This window comes from Cnephaeus nilssonii (assembly GCF_951640355.1).
Source record: "Cnephaeus nilssonii genome assembly, chromosome: 9".
Taxonomy (NCBI): domain Eukaryota; kingdom Metazoa; phylum Chordata; class Mammalia; order Chiroptera; family Vespertilionidae; genus Cnephaeus; species Cnephaeus nilssonii.
This window is the reverse complement of record NC_137080.1, coordinates 46,477,415-46,491,284: the sequence shown is the minus strand read 5'-3', so window position 1 is coordinate 46,491,284 and position 13,870 is coordinate 46,477,415. Positions and strand designations below refer to the sequence as shown.

At 40.8% G+C, this 13,870-nt stretch overlaps 1 protein-coding gene and 1 pseudogene across 2 annotated transcripts in view; one reads left to right on the top strand and one right to left on the bottom strand.

The window, feature by feature from the left end:
• Window positions 1-13,870, top strand: part of KLHL32 (kelch like family member 32) — a 164,632-nt gene that overhangs the window by 67,635 nt on the left and 83,127 nt on the right. Inside the window, exon 5 of the mRNA XM_079780026.1 lies at window positions 9,588-9,686. Coding sequence (XP_079636152.1) covers window positions 9,588-9,686 — 99 coding nt within the window. The remainder of the gene's footprint in view (window positions 1-9,587; window positions 9,687-13,870) is intronic.
• Window positions 1,885-2,038, bottom strand: LOC307105615 (small ribosomal subunit protein eS27-like; annotated as a pseudogene). Its single transcript has one exon. The product of its transcript is annotated as a small ribosomal subunit protein eS27-like (transcript).

Sequence of the window (13,870 nt, the reverse complement as noted above, 5' to 3'; positions counted from 1 at the left end):
ATGTTTCTTTCTTCTCTGCTCATGCTAGCATTATAAGAAACTAGTTCTGTGTGGAGAAGCCCAGCTTCATCAGTAAAGCTTTATGGGATGTGTTCATCACATTGAAAGAGCACTAGTTATAAAAGGAAGTCTTAATAATGAATTTGGCTTTTTTATAACTGGTAATGACCATTATGTTTCATTATATTTAATTGCTGGGACCACTTCTTTCTCTTAATGTTAGAAACTATCAAAAATTTGTTCTGCTTTCTCAAATAATGAGGCCATTTTTAAAGGTGATGTAAGTGTATATAATTTATCTTTACATTTTGCTAAATAATATATTTTGTTAATTTAAGCATAATGAAGAACACTATGTTGGACATGACTAGCTGACAGAATGATTAATCTCAGAGCTTTGAAATGCCAAAATGGAGAAGGAGCCAAAAAAGGTAGGGTTTGCTCATACAATGTGAAGGAACCCAGCTTTTTCATAAGAAGAATTATTTGCAACTTCAATTAAGGGAGGCATCCCAAGGCAAGTGCTGTGACAGCCCCCTGTGGCCACTGCTATCTCAGCATTAATCACACCACAGCTAAGAATTCCATTTGACTTCTTTCCTCCCTCTCTTCTCAGGCACCTAGATAGAGTATTTAATCCATCATCCTTCCACTTGTCCTAAAATAGGAAAGGAAGAACCGGTTTCAGAGGCAATGGACTGGAAAATTCTTTAAGTCACATTAATGGTAATAAACAAAATTATTGCAAGAGAGCGAAAGTTACCAGTTTTCCTGGTAGTGCAATGTTAGAGTCCTCATCTATCCCAAGGTTTCTTCTTGGCGTCTTAGAGAAGGCTAGGCTATGCTTCTGCAACTTGCCTGTAACCTTAGAAATTTCACATAAACCAAATGATCTCGTGTAAACATGCGAAGGAAGATAATAGAATCTCAAAGTGATATCTACACCTTTCTTTTTTAAAAAACTATGTTTTTATTGATGGGCTTTTTTTTTTTTTTAAGAGAGAGGAAGGGAGAAAGAGAGGGAGATAGAAACATCAATGATGAGAATCATTGATCAGCTGCCTCCTGCCTACCTCCTACTGGGAATTGACCCCTGACCAGGAATCAAACCCCAATCTCCTGGTTCATGGGTTGATGTTCAACCACTGAGCTACACTGGCCAGGCTACACTATTCTTTTTTTTATTAGGATATTTTAATTATTATTTTATCTTTGTGGTTTTTAACAGTCTTTAAAATATTCTGAAAATCAAATCTGTTTTTTTCTTTTTTTCATATTCTAATGAATTGAACAGAAAAGTTCTTTTTTTTTTTTTTTAAGAAAAGCAAATAAGAATATATTGGCTGCAGCAAAAAACTCACTTAGAACAGTGAAACAAGGAAGGACATAGAAGTAACAGGAAAGCCTAGGCTGGGCTGCTTTGTCTCACTGGGAAGTCAGAAAAGGGGGCCGTGGTTACAAGTCTCATGGGGTCCCTTAGAGGTTAAGGGCTATGTGCCTGTGGGGGAAGAAAGGGGAGAAGGAAATGGCTCAAAGTAGTACTTCTAAACATTTGATATTGAATCTTTTAGAAATTTGTACAAGTGTTCTTGCTGTGTTTGGAAGGAAGCCTCCTAAAAAAATTAGTTAATTAAGGGCTCAATCATCAAATCACAAATGTATTCTATACAACACAACCCAACGGTTACCTTTATGTGGATATATTATTACAACTGTTAGTTGAAATGTCTATGTGTCCCTTCATTTAGCACTTCCAATTAGATAGTCCTTGATGAGGATTAGCATGTGACCAGGCTCCCCTATGAAGGCTTTTGACATCTTTTTTTTTGTATCCAAAATGTGTTTATTGGGATGGTTCCCCACTCATCTTGATTCGAGGTGCTTTTAGTGCTGCTTCCTTCTGAAGGATCGTCCTTCTGTCAGCCTTGCTTTCCTGTTGGTTGGAAAGAACAGTGAAGCAATCAACACACAAAACTACCGTGTGCGCATGGCTGAAGACGGTGGTGATTTTACAGCATCCTGGGCACTTCACATCCATGGAGTAGGAATCGGGGCTCTGCACCAGGCGCTTCTTCTTGTGTTTCCTCTTCTCCTCTTCGGAGAGGGATGGAGGAGGTCCTTAGCGAGAGGCAGGTTGTCGTGGGGAGGTCATCACCGCTGGAAAGGCACTTTTGACATTTTTTAACATTTCTTTCAGGGACTGTAGTTTTCAAACCTGTGAATTTTACTAAATAATTCTAGTAGGTTCTCTTCCAGGATGTACAACAGCCATGAACATAAAATAGGATGGACCCTGCCATCCAGCTCTCGTAGGTAAAACATGAGATAACACACACACACATAATTCATTCAGGGCAAAAACACGTAGCTGCATGAAAAAGAAACATAATAGTTAGCATTTATTGCAGATTTACCATCATAGAAACAGTGTTCAGAGCCTTAGTCTACACTCTGATTGCCTACACAATATCCATTTCCTCTTTTTTCTTTGTACAGAGCTCCAATTAGATGGGAGACAGTAGTGCTTCTAGCCATAAAAAGTCAACTTCCTGAGTTCTTTTACAGATATGGTAGTCACGTGACCTAGACCTGGCAAATGAAATGGAAATGGAAGTCTATGTGGCAGTGGTTGTAGGAAACCTATTGTTTTCTGATGAGTAATGACAGACTTAGCTTGGCACGTGGTTTTTGTTTTATTGCCTTTTCTCTTTTCTCTCTGATCTGAATGGAGATGCAATGTCTAGAGATATGGCAGCTGTTTTGTTGCCATGAAACCATGGGCTAAGATTAGCCACATAGGAAAATACAAGGAGCTTGGTTTGTTTGCAGGCTGGGCTGCCCAATCCAAGTGTTGTGGAAAAAATAAAACCCATACTTGTTTTTAAGCCATTTTGTTGACACAACACCATACACAGCTGTAGTGATACAAAGCATTTTCTCAGTTCTTAAAACAATCTTTTGAGATAGGTATTATTTTCATTGTACTGGGGCACATAGAATTGAATCACTTTCCCAATCTCATTATGCCAGTAAGTAGAGGAGCCGGGATTTGAAGTCAGGCAGAGTGACCTAGAGCCCATGGTCTTAGTTTAATGTCTGTGGTAGTTTGTAGTCCCAGGAGATTAATCCCAGCTGGAGGTTACAGGCAGGGAAGACCTTGAAAAGCTTTGTACAGGAGGTGGACTTAGAGTTGAATCTTGAAGACTGGGTAGGGTTTTGACATATGGATATTGAAGAAGTTAGGATGAAGATTATCAAGGTGGAGAAAAAGGTATTGCCTGAGTGTGAACAGTGGACTGTTGGCTTTAGCAGAGGGACCATAAGGATGCAGAATTGTAATTAAGTTGTAAAAAGTGGGTTGGGGTCACATCATGAGAGTTTCTAAATACAAGGACAAAAAGTTTGAACTACATTCAAATATTGGGACCTGATTTATGGAAAACTACTGAATTCTAATCAGTATTGCTTAAATCAAGCATTTCGACAGAAATATTTATGAACATTTCTCAAATGATAGAAACATTTTAAAAGTAGATTTCATATGTTTTATTATCCTTACTTGATTTATTTTTCTTTCCTAAAAATAAACTTAAGGTGTCAGTGGTAGAGGTGCTGTACATGAATAATTTAGAAAATTCTTTTGCTTTAAACATAGGCGCCACCTTGTGGAGAAACATATCCTTAGTGTAATGGCTTAGAAACAAAAATTACATTCATGGCAGTTTCTTATAGCTAGATCTTATGGTTCATGTTCTGTCTACAGAAGTCTCTTGAAGAGCTTTATGCAAAGGGTTTTATGTGTCTTGAATATATGATCATTTAAAATTTATTTATTCAGTTGTATTTAATTTACCTGATGGTTTATAAATTCAAAATGTGATAATTTGATATTTTGCTTTACTATACAGAAAAAAAATCAAATAAACAAAATATTAAAATGAGGGGAAATGTGCACATTTATTCTTATAAACAGTATTAGGCCACCTCTAATTTGCAGTTGAAGAGTGCTTACAGAAGTGCTTGTGTTCCTGTGTGCACAGCTGTGTGTTTAGTAAAGACCTTAGCTGTCTAGCTTTAACATGTTCAATTCCTTCAGGCTACTCTATCCACAAACACAGAAGTAAGCAATTTAAAAGTTTCCTGAAGCGCCCTAGCCAGTTTGGCTCAGTGGGTAGAGCGTCAGCCTGCGCACTGAAGCGTCCCGGGTTCCATTCTGGACAAGGACACATGCCCGGGTTGCGGGCTCGATCCCCTATAGGGGGCGTGCAGGAGGCAGCCAATCAGTGATTCCCTCTCATTGATGTTTCTATCTCTCTCTCCCTCTCCTTTTCTTCTCTGAAATCAATAAAAATATATTACAAAAAAATAAAAAAATAGAAGTTTCCTAAAGCAAGAAATGAGGAAGATAGCCTTGAAGACATGAGCTATAAAATTTTCTGAAGATGCTGACTTACTGTTCATAAGGGAGGGGAAAAGGTCAACCTACGACATGTTATGATGATTCAAGAAAATCCCTACCAGCAACTAATTTAAGAAGAAACATAAAAGTGGGAGGGAAAATAAAGAGAAGAAAAAGAATAACAAGACCGATTTGAGAGGGTGGACGCTTGGTGATGTGGGAAGAGGAGCTGCAGAAGGAATGGCAGGAACGCCATGGGGTCTGTGTACCACATCAGTCCTAGCCCTGCCCTCTCAGAACCAGCCAGGTGAGGTCTGGGCACTGGTGGAGGTGGCCTATCCCATCATGCCTTGTGCAGAATGTCACCCGAGACCCCTCACTCCTCTTCCATTTGTTTCAGGTCCCATGTCCTGCCTGAGGAACTGGAACCAGGAGCCCTAGTCTCATTCCAGTTTGAAGGGTCTTCATTAGAGTTTGCACAGTTTCAACTACTCGCTAACCAGCCCTGATGCTTAGGACACATTCGGACTAAGTATTCAAGGGTGCCTCCTTCCAGCAGGGCAATGAGACCACTTCATGACTGAATTCTGATGTAATAACGCTCACTGGTAACTTTAGAGATTACCACCTTCTATTGCAATTGTCGCTTTTACCTCTATTGCTTTGTCACACCAGCCAGTGTCACCCTGACCACAGCCAGTGGCCAGGTCTTATCCCAAGTTGATCAAAGGGAGTGGAGTCTCAGCATTTGAGGTAGGGCTCAGCTGTGGACCTTTCCTCAGGTCACATGACCTAGCTTTCCATAAGCTGCAGGAGAGGTTCCACCATGAGATGGTCAGCTCCCCTGCTAGCACTGTCCAGTTCCTCTCTTTCAAATTCAGCCCCTCTTCATTCTGCTACCTGGAGGTCAGGTAGGAGTGGGTGCCGGGAGATAATATTCCATGCAGATGGCCCTGAAAACAAGAGGTACTCATGAGCCACCTGAGATTGCATCACAACTTCTTTGTTTAACCTTTTGCACTCGGATGTCGAGTGTGACGGTTATTGAATGTATCAATAATTTGAAATATAAAAAAATCCAAATAAATAAGTTTGTATGAAAAGAAACTCCAGTTTTTTATTCTACTGCCGCGCTTTGTAAAATCTGGGGTATTTAAAAAATTAAATCCCGAGTAGAATAAAGGAATCGAGAAAAAAGCAAGCGAGTGCAAAGGGTTAACCTGGAGAAGCCCCAGCCCTGCCTCCACTTGAGCAGGTGAGCATCATTGAGCAGAGGCAGTGCCCAGCCCAGTTAGGTGTCTGTAATGTTTCTCACCTTCCCCACTGCATCCTGGACCACTTGGCTTTTGGCATCTTATATTTCTTGATCTCTGTTGTTATTCAGACATGTTCTGTCCATTGTTGATGCCTCCCTCTGAGCTAAGCTCCTCCAGTTTGGTGAGTGACAGGATGTATCAAGATACTAAACGTTAGCTTGCACTCCTCTGTGCTCTGAACTCTCTGGGGACACCCTCCCTCCCTGTAGGTGGTCCTCAAGTGACCCGTCCTCCCATCTGTCCTGCATTGAGTGCCAGACTAGATGCAGATGGACATTTGTTTCTGAAAGACCTCAATGTGACCCACATAGGCTTTGAAGGACTGGAACTTGGCTTCCTCTGTTGTCCTCCACACATGGGCGTGTTTGAGAGCCCTTCCTTCTGCAGGAGGCTCTTCCTCAGGCAATGATCCTAGGCAGGGCAGGTGACAGACAAATTCACATCCTGTAAATTGTGAGGATAGTGAGCCTTTGTATTCCTGCCCAAACACAGATTCTCTAGAAAAATACCTCAGAACCACCAGTCACCAAAGATCAACAAAGTTGAATTGAAAAGACTCTAGTGCAACTGGCGCTTGCAAACGCTGGTTCTGTTTCCATCAGTGAGACCCAGCTTTCCTGGTAGGTTTTTATTTTTTTCAAAGTGGGTCCTTTAAAAGCACCCAGGGGTTTTCTGTGATGCAGTGTCTTTTAGAAAAAAACTTATGTTATAATGAGGGAGAAAAAAACAACTACAGAACAGTAAAACAAAGACAAAAACCACCCCGGCAGGGGTTTTTCATGGGAGGGTTTCTCCAAGGGGGCCCGCTGGACGTGTTGCATGTGCTGTGGAATATTCCTCTTGTCTCTCTGTGATATCTGCCTTTGTGTTTGGCATTACCGAGCCTGGGAGGTTATCATGAATGCCAGTCGTGTGTAATAAGCGCAACTGACAGGATTTAAAGGCTAAGCCTAACCTTTCTAATCCATCTATTCCCCATTCTGTGCCTCAGGCCATGCCTCTTCTGCAAGAATATACTGCATTCTTGCGCCTGTGATGGGAGCTGCAATAATTTCCTGACTGTCAGTCAAAGCCTCTCTCCTGGAGGAGTTGGGGAAATGCAGGTTTCTCTTTCTGACTAGAAGGAAAAGAAGCTATAAAGACTTTTCAGTATAAGATTATAGTTCTTCTCCCTCTTTTCTGTTAGGTTAAATTAATTAATAGAATAGACTAATTAAAATTAGATTAAAAATTAATTCTGAATTTTAAAATATACTTAGAAATTAATTTATCCATAATTTGTTATAAAATAAATTCACTGATATTGAGAGCTATGTGTTGGGCATTGTTCTAAGCACTGGAGATACAAAATAAATCAGGTCTCTGTTCTTCTGTATCTTTTATCCTTTGAGTGGAGAAACAAAAAAATAATCAAATAGACAAATATGGACTAAGTTGCAAGGTGGTAAATGCTGTGAAAAAGATAAAGCAGAATAAGGAGATAGGGAATGAGGAGGGCTGGAGTGAGATAGGGCCTCTCAGGGAAGATGACATTTGAGCAGAGGTGTGAAGGACATGAGCGAGTGAGCCACGCTGGTATATTGAGGAAGAGTGATTGGCAAAGAAAGCAGCTAGTTGTAAACACTAGGGTCCTCAGTGTATTCAAAGAACTTTTTATGTTACAGTGAAGAATTTGGATTTTTTTCAATGACGTAAAAAGTAATTGGCAAGTTTTGAATAAAGGAGTGACATGATTTTATTTATGTTTTTAAAGGATCAACTTGACTGATATTAGTAAAAACAGCATGAGGGAGCAAAGGAGAAACAGTTCAATAGTTAGGAGGTTATTATATTTCATCCAGGAAGACAGTGGATTGGACTAGGCAGCAGTCGCCAACCTTTCGGACCTCATGGACCACCAGTGGTCTGCAGACCACCGGTCGGCAACCGCTGGACCAGAGTGATATCGATGGAAGTAGTACTGAGTGGTGATTGGATTCTGGAACTATTTTGAAGGTAGAGTCAACAGGAGTGGCTGGCGGATCAGATGTGAGATATAAGGAAAACAAGAAGAGTCAAGAATGATTTGGGGGTTTTAGCCTAAATCACTGAGAACAGCTGTTTGCTGAGATGGTAGGATTGAGATGGGAGCAGGTTTGATGGTTGGTGGAGAGGATCAGAGTTCAGAATGGGGCACGTCCAGTTTGAGCTGCCTTTTAGACATTCATGTGGTGATACGCCATAAGCAGTTGGATATAATAGTCTGGAGTTTAAGGGTGAGGTTGGGGCTGAAGAAACAAACTTGAGTATAATCAGCATACATAGTTTTGAAGTCATGGGATTGCATGAATCATCCACAGAGTAAGTGGAGAGAGGAAAGGAGAGATCTGAGAATGGAGCTCTGGGCATCTCCAAAGCTTACAGATTGGGAAGGAGATGGAGAGGGGTGGTTAGTAAAGTACAAGAAACCAACGAACAGAGCACTGTGCCAGAAGCAAGGGAAGAAATCATTCCAGAAGGAGAGCAATCAACTTTGCTAACTGCTGCTGGCTTGAATAAGATGAATTATTGAGAAATGACTATTGGATTTGGCCACTGGATTTGGAGGTCACTAGTGACCTTTATCAAGAGCACTTTTAGAGGAACAATTTGAATAAAACTCAACAGGGGTGGGTTCAAGAGAGAACATCGTAGAGCAAATAGCGGTATTATATAGACAACTTTCCTGAGGAAATTTGTTATGAATGGCATAATTTGTATGCTGATGCAGATATGGGTAGGTGGCTGGTAGATTTGGTGGTGAGAGACTTTGGAAGATCATGAGGTTTTAGTAAGAAGAGGATGGAGGAGAGAGATACGTGTGAGAAGTAGCAGAATGGGACTGAATGGACCACATCAGTGTTTCTCATGCTGCCCTGTGCATCAGAACCACCAGGGGCCTTGTTAAAGCACCAGTTTCTGGGCCTCCCCTGAAAGTTTCTGATGCAATTAGGTCTGGGGAGGCGCCCAAGAATTTGCCATTTTTACAAGCTCCCAGGTGATGCTGCTGCTGCTGGAACAGGGACTCCACTTTGGGAACCTCTGGGCTTGGGAAATGGGAAATGAGTTCAGATGTTGGGAGCAGCACTAAGGCCTTCTTGGGTCTGGCAGTCATCCATGTAAAGTGAAGTTAGCCAACGTGGCTATGGGCTTTTCTCCAGCCTTGTTCAGTAGCTCAGGAGCTGGAAGCAGTGGCCACAAAGTTGGAATTAACCAGAAAAAATGAAGAATTGATATCACCAGTATATTTGAGAAGTTTTACTTCTCTGTGGTGTCTTTGTTATGAAGATGCTATTTCTTCATCTTTCATTTGAAATAGAAAATATTAGAGAATCGGAGATTGAGAAAAATGAAAGTTTATGGTTGAAATTTACTGTTGCTGGACGTAGAAGTAAAAGGAAAGAATATCACCTCTGGTCTCATATTGCAAGTAGAAATATAAGCCCTTACCCCTAAAATATCTATTAATCATACTGTTACAAAATTCTGAAATATACTTTGAAAAACTAAAACTTGTTTTTAAATATTATGAGATTAGTTTTTAGAAAAACTAAAATTTGTTTTTAAATAGTGAATTTTAATACTATTATATTATTCTTTGCAAATGGTTATATACTCCTACAAAAACAAGTTGTTAGGTTCAGAGCCTTACACACATGAAATGAGTATAGGAAACGAGAAGTCTGCTGTTAGAGTGAGGGTCACAGCTTGTTAATCAGAATGTGGGAAAGAACTGACTTCCATAATTCAGATAGAGCATGTGAAGTGGCAATTTAAATATAGCCACATATTTTCCATGTTAAGCTAGTATTAATTTGTAAGTAACTGGTAGTTTTCCTTTTATTAAATAACAGATTTTGCTGGAGCCGGGCGTGATCCAGGATGTGTTAGCCGCTGGCAGCCACCTGCAGCTGTTGGAGCTCCTCAGTTTATGTTCCCACTATCTCATCCAGGTATGTGAGCTAGCTTCCTGCCAACATGCCCTTCACATTCCTTCCCTCTGTCGTGACAGGAGGTACCCCACCAACTGACAGGTAAAACGGAATGTGGGAGGGATGTGGTCTCTGCTGTTAGAATTTCTCCAGGACACAAGCTGAGAGCTCCTAGGAGCCAGCTGCAGCTCTCATGTCCTAGCTCGTGGCCTCCACCCTCCCTGCCTACCCCAGATCCCCTCCACCCTTGGGCAGCAGAGTAACTCAACAACCACGCACAGGGTTCACTGCCAGGGCCGGAGAGATGACGCCGGAACAGATCTTGATTTGAAGCAGTGCTGTCTGGTTTCCACATGAAATAACCACAAATGCATGATAAGTCGGATAGTCCTTTAAGAATTCAGTAACAGAAGCTAATATATCACAAAGTCATATATATTTAATTAGCACATGAACTTCCCAGGCAATACATGCTGGAACAATGAGTGATCTGTGCATTCTTCCCTTGATTTGCTGGGGTGATCAGGAAGGCTCTGTGAGGGGCAGGGAGAAAAAAGCCTACTGTGAGTTCACACCAATGTTTCACCTTCAGTCCTCAGCAACTTTAGATATTTTGTTATATTTCTTTTTAAAAAAATACCTCTATTGATTTCAGAGAGGATGGGAGAGGGAGAAAGAGATAGAAACATCAGTGATGTTTGGGGACTGAGCCCAAAACCCACACATGCGCACTGACCAGGAATCGACTGTGACCTCTTGGTTCATAGTTCAATGCTCAACCACTGAGCCAGGCCAGCCAGGCTCTTTGCACATTTTTATAAGCGAAAAATCAGAGATTCAAAATGCACCCAGCTTGTCCAAGGTGACGTGGCTGATGAGTGGTAGGCCTTTCTGATTCCGAAGACCATTTTTTCTTCTTGGATGAAAACCCTTTGGCTCAGGAGGAAGATAGGGGACTTCTTGGGCAGATAGTATAAGATATTCTACAGAGAGTTCAGTAATAATTCCCTGTGTTGGGATCTTCCCATTTCCCCCCACTTGTATGAATTTTGCTGGCATTTATTACAGCATTATAAAGACAGTGACAATAAAATTTTAAAAATGATAAATCCACACAATTCTGCTATCCTTGTGAATATGACATGAGATTAGTAAATAGAAAATTTTTATTTGTGTCCTGCTCAGTTACTTTATTTCCCTCCTAATTTTTCTCTCTAATTCTAAATATGGCCTTGATTATTGACTTCTGCTACTCACTAGGCAGTTTCCAAATCTCTTTCTGCTACATCATCTTATTTCATGTTCCCAGCAACCTTGGGAAGTAGGAACCGGTGCTTCCTAGTGTGATGGTGTGAGGGATGTCAGCCGTGTTCAACTAAGGAACAATTCAAATACAGTATATGAAAGTTTTATCATCTCAACACATTTAATCTAATAGTAAATGTTTAACTATTTTTTATCTTATTTTTCTTTCTTTTCCCCTCAATATTGTTGGGTGATATGGGAGATCTATTTTTAATCCCTTTCTGCAAGTAGCAAATGGGAATAATGTAGAAAGGTTACTTGACTTCAAAGGTGTGCGTAAGACTTGTGAAATTGAAATTACTTTTATATGACATTTCTACATCAAATATTGTAACTCGAGCTTTCAATAGCATCACCTGATTCACTTTTTCCATGACAGGTATAATCAATGATATATGTTGACAAAAGTTTGGTTATTGCTGCTTATCAAGATGCATGTTAAAATAGTGTGTCTATACAGGTGTGTGTGCACCTATATATTAGTTTTCTATAAATGAGAATTCCAGAGAAACATTAGAAGATCATGAATATTTCCCCCTACCCCATCAGATGAATTTGTTGAAATATCAAATGACTGTGGGCTTTGGAATTTAATTCTTGCAGTTTATTATTTTGCTGAGGAAAACATGTAGCTTGCATACAGATATATTTTGTGGACACATCATTTATTATTAGCCTGCTTGAACAGTGGTTGAAATTTTCACTTTCTTTTCACCAATATGCTTTCATCTCATTCTCTTGTGTAACTTTACTTTTCCGTTTTATCTGTGACCATTGCAAGATGTCCAGTGCGTGGAAGGAAACTTTGACTATAAGAGAACTGAAACCATGTGTATGTAGAAACCTTCATTATGCTAGTCTTTTAAAAATATATACCCTCCCTCTCCTTGGGGATTATAAAATTACCAGACTGGGTCAGTCTGCTTTTATATTTTGACACAGTCTTATAACAATACTTATTTACATTTTTTTGTATTATTGCTCAACTGAGTTTTAATTTCATATAGAACCATTTTATTGAGTATAAAAATGTTTTATTAAAATGAAAAATCTTCAGTGCTTAAAATGTACTTAGAAATTATGCTCCATCAATTAAGGATAATCTCCATCCTTGTTTAGTACTTTATTCAACTAGGAGTCTGTGACGCCATTCTCCTCACTAAAATGTCCGGTGTTGTCTTATTGTTTTCAAATTACCATCATTTCTTTGGTTTTCTTCCAGAGGTGTGAAGGGTAGACCCCTCTCTTATACTTCCTGTTGTCCTCCAGCGCTCATTAAAAAGCATGTCCAAGGAGAGCCCCTTGGTTGATACTCAATGACCCACCCCCACCCCAAGCCTCCCTGAGCCTCCTAACCACCGCTATTGCCTTGGCCTGAAGCTCTTCAGCTCATGCATGGATGCTGCTCTCCCCCACCACCCAGCAAAGGGAAGGGCACCTGGAGGGCACTGTGCGGGCTCCTTTGTCTTGTGTGTCCTCTGGGAGGCTGCTGAGGGCAGGGACCCTGACTAGCCCTCAGTGTCAGTAAGGACAGGCATTGAATTAGCCTCCCAGGCTTATAAGGCCTTCACCTTATTAGTTTTTAGTCCCCAGGGCCTGTCACTGAGAACACACAGGTTCTCAGTGCATGTTTGTGGAATAAATGGGCAGATGAGCAATGAAAACGATGCTAACTGATGGGGGTGGGGTTGGGGTGGGCAGGGGCTACAACAGCCCATCATCCCAAGGCAAAGGATTTGCAAACAACTCCTCAAGTTTGTATCCTTTCTCACCCTCTTTGCAGTGAAATGTCATAGGACTGTCCTATGGAGACTGTCCTGTTAGTATACTAATAAGCATGACCTGTCAGGCTTTTATCTGCTATCTGCGACCCAGTCCCAAATAAAATGTGAATACTCCCTTCCCTTTTCCTCCATCTGCTTCTCTTCCTTGTCCACTGTGCTCTTTTTAAAAATTCCATCAAAAGATGCACCAATTCATTAAACAGCAATCGTTGTCTTTAAAATGAGTCCAGTAAAATGCATGGATTGCCTTGCTTTTCAGAGAGTACATGTGTCCATACATACCACTCACTGTTTTAAGTCTCATAAAGGAATCTCTGCACATGAAGTGGTTCCCAAACTCTGATTTTTTTCCTAGCCTTCTTTTTTTAATTGATCGAAAATTAACATGAGAAAACCTGCCCTTTTCTCTATTGATGGTCCCATGGATCCATTAGTTGTCTAGAAATTTGGACATAGTATTAGGTTCCTCACCACCATATCCAATCAGCCACCAAGATGGGTTGATTCTACCTCACAAATATCTCTCAGACCTGATCCTTTTCTCCATTCCTCATGCTCTTCCCTGTCTTTAGACTCTCACCATTGCTGGTTATAGGTTATGATGAGTTCATGATCTCCTCTAGGGGTTTGCTTGTTTCTAGCCTTTGTCCATGCCAAACCACATTCCCCAGAGCCATCGTTATCTTTCCCAGGGAAGGGAACCAACATTTTGGGAGGACTGTTTATATTGTGTTTTGCACAAGGATTCCCATTTCTCCTCTGCAAAGTAATCCCTTAAGGCGGGTCAGTGTTGTTTTCTTTTTGCAGATGAAGAAACTGAAATTCAGAACTAGGATGTTGATCCAGTCTGGAAACCTCCACTTGCCCCCCTGACCACCATTCATTCAAACTCATCATTTCACCTACAAAATTCTTTAGCCTCGTCTCCAAGTCCAGGCCTGTTTCTCACTTGCCCTAGTATCTTTCCTAGCCTGCTGTGTCCTGGACCCTAAAGCCTTCCATTCATGTTGATACCTGCCAATAGGGGAGATGACAAGGTAGGGATGATCCTGGGTGACAGGCAGAGCCTTCAGTCATCTCCTTTCGATGGTAGTAAGGGGCAGGAGTAGGGAAAAC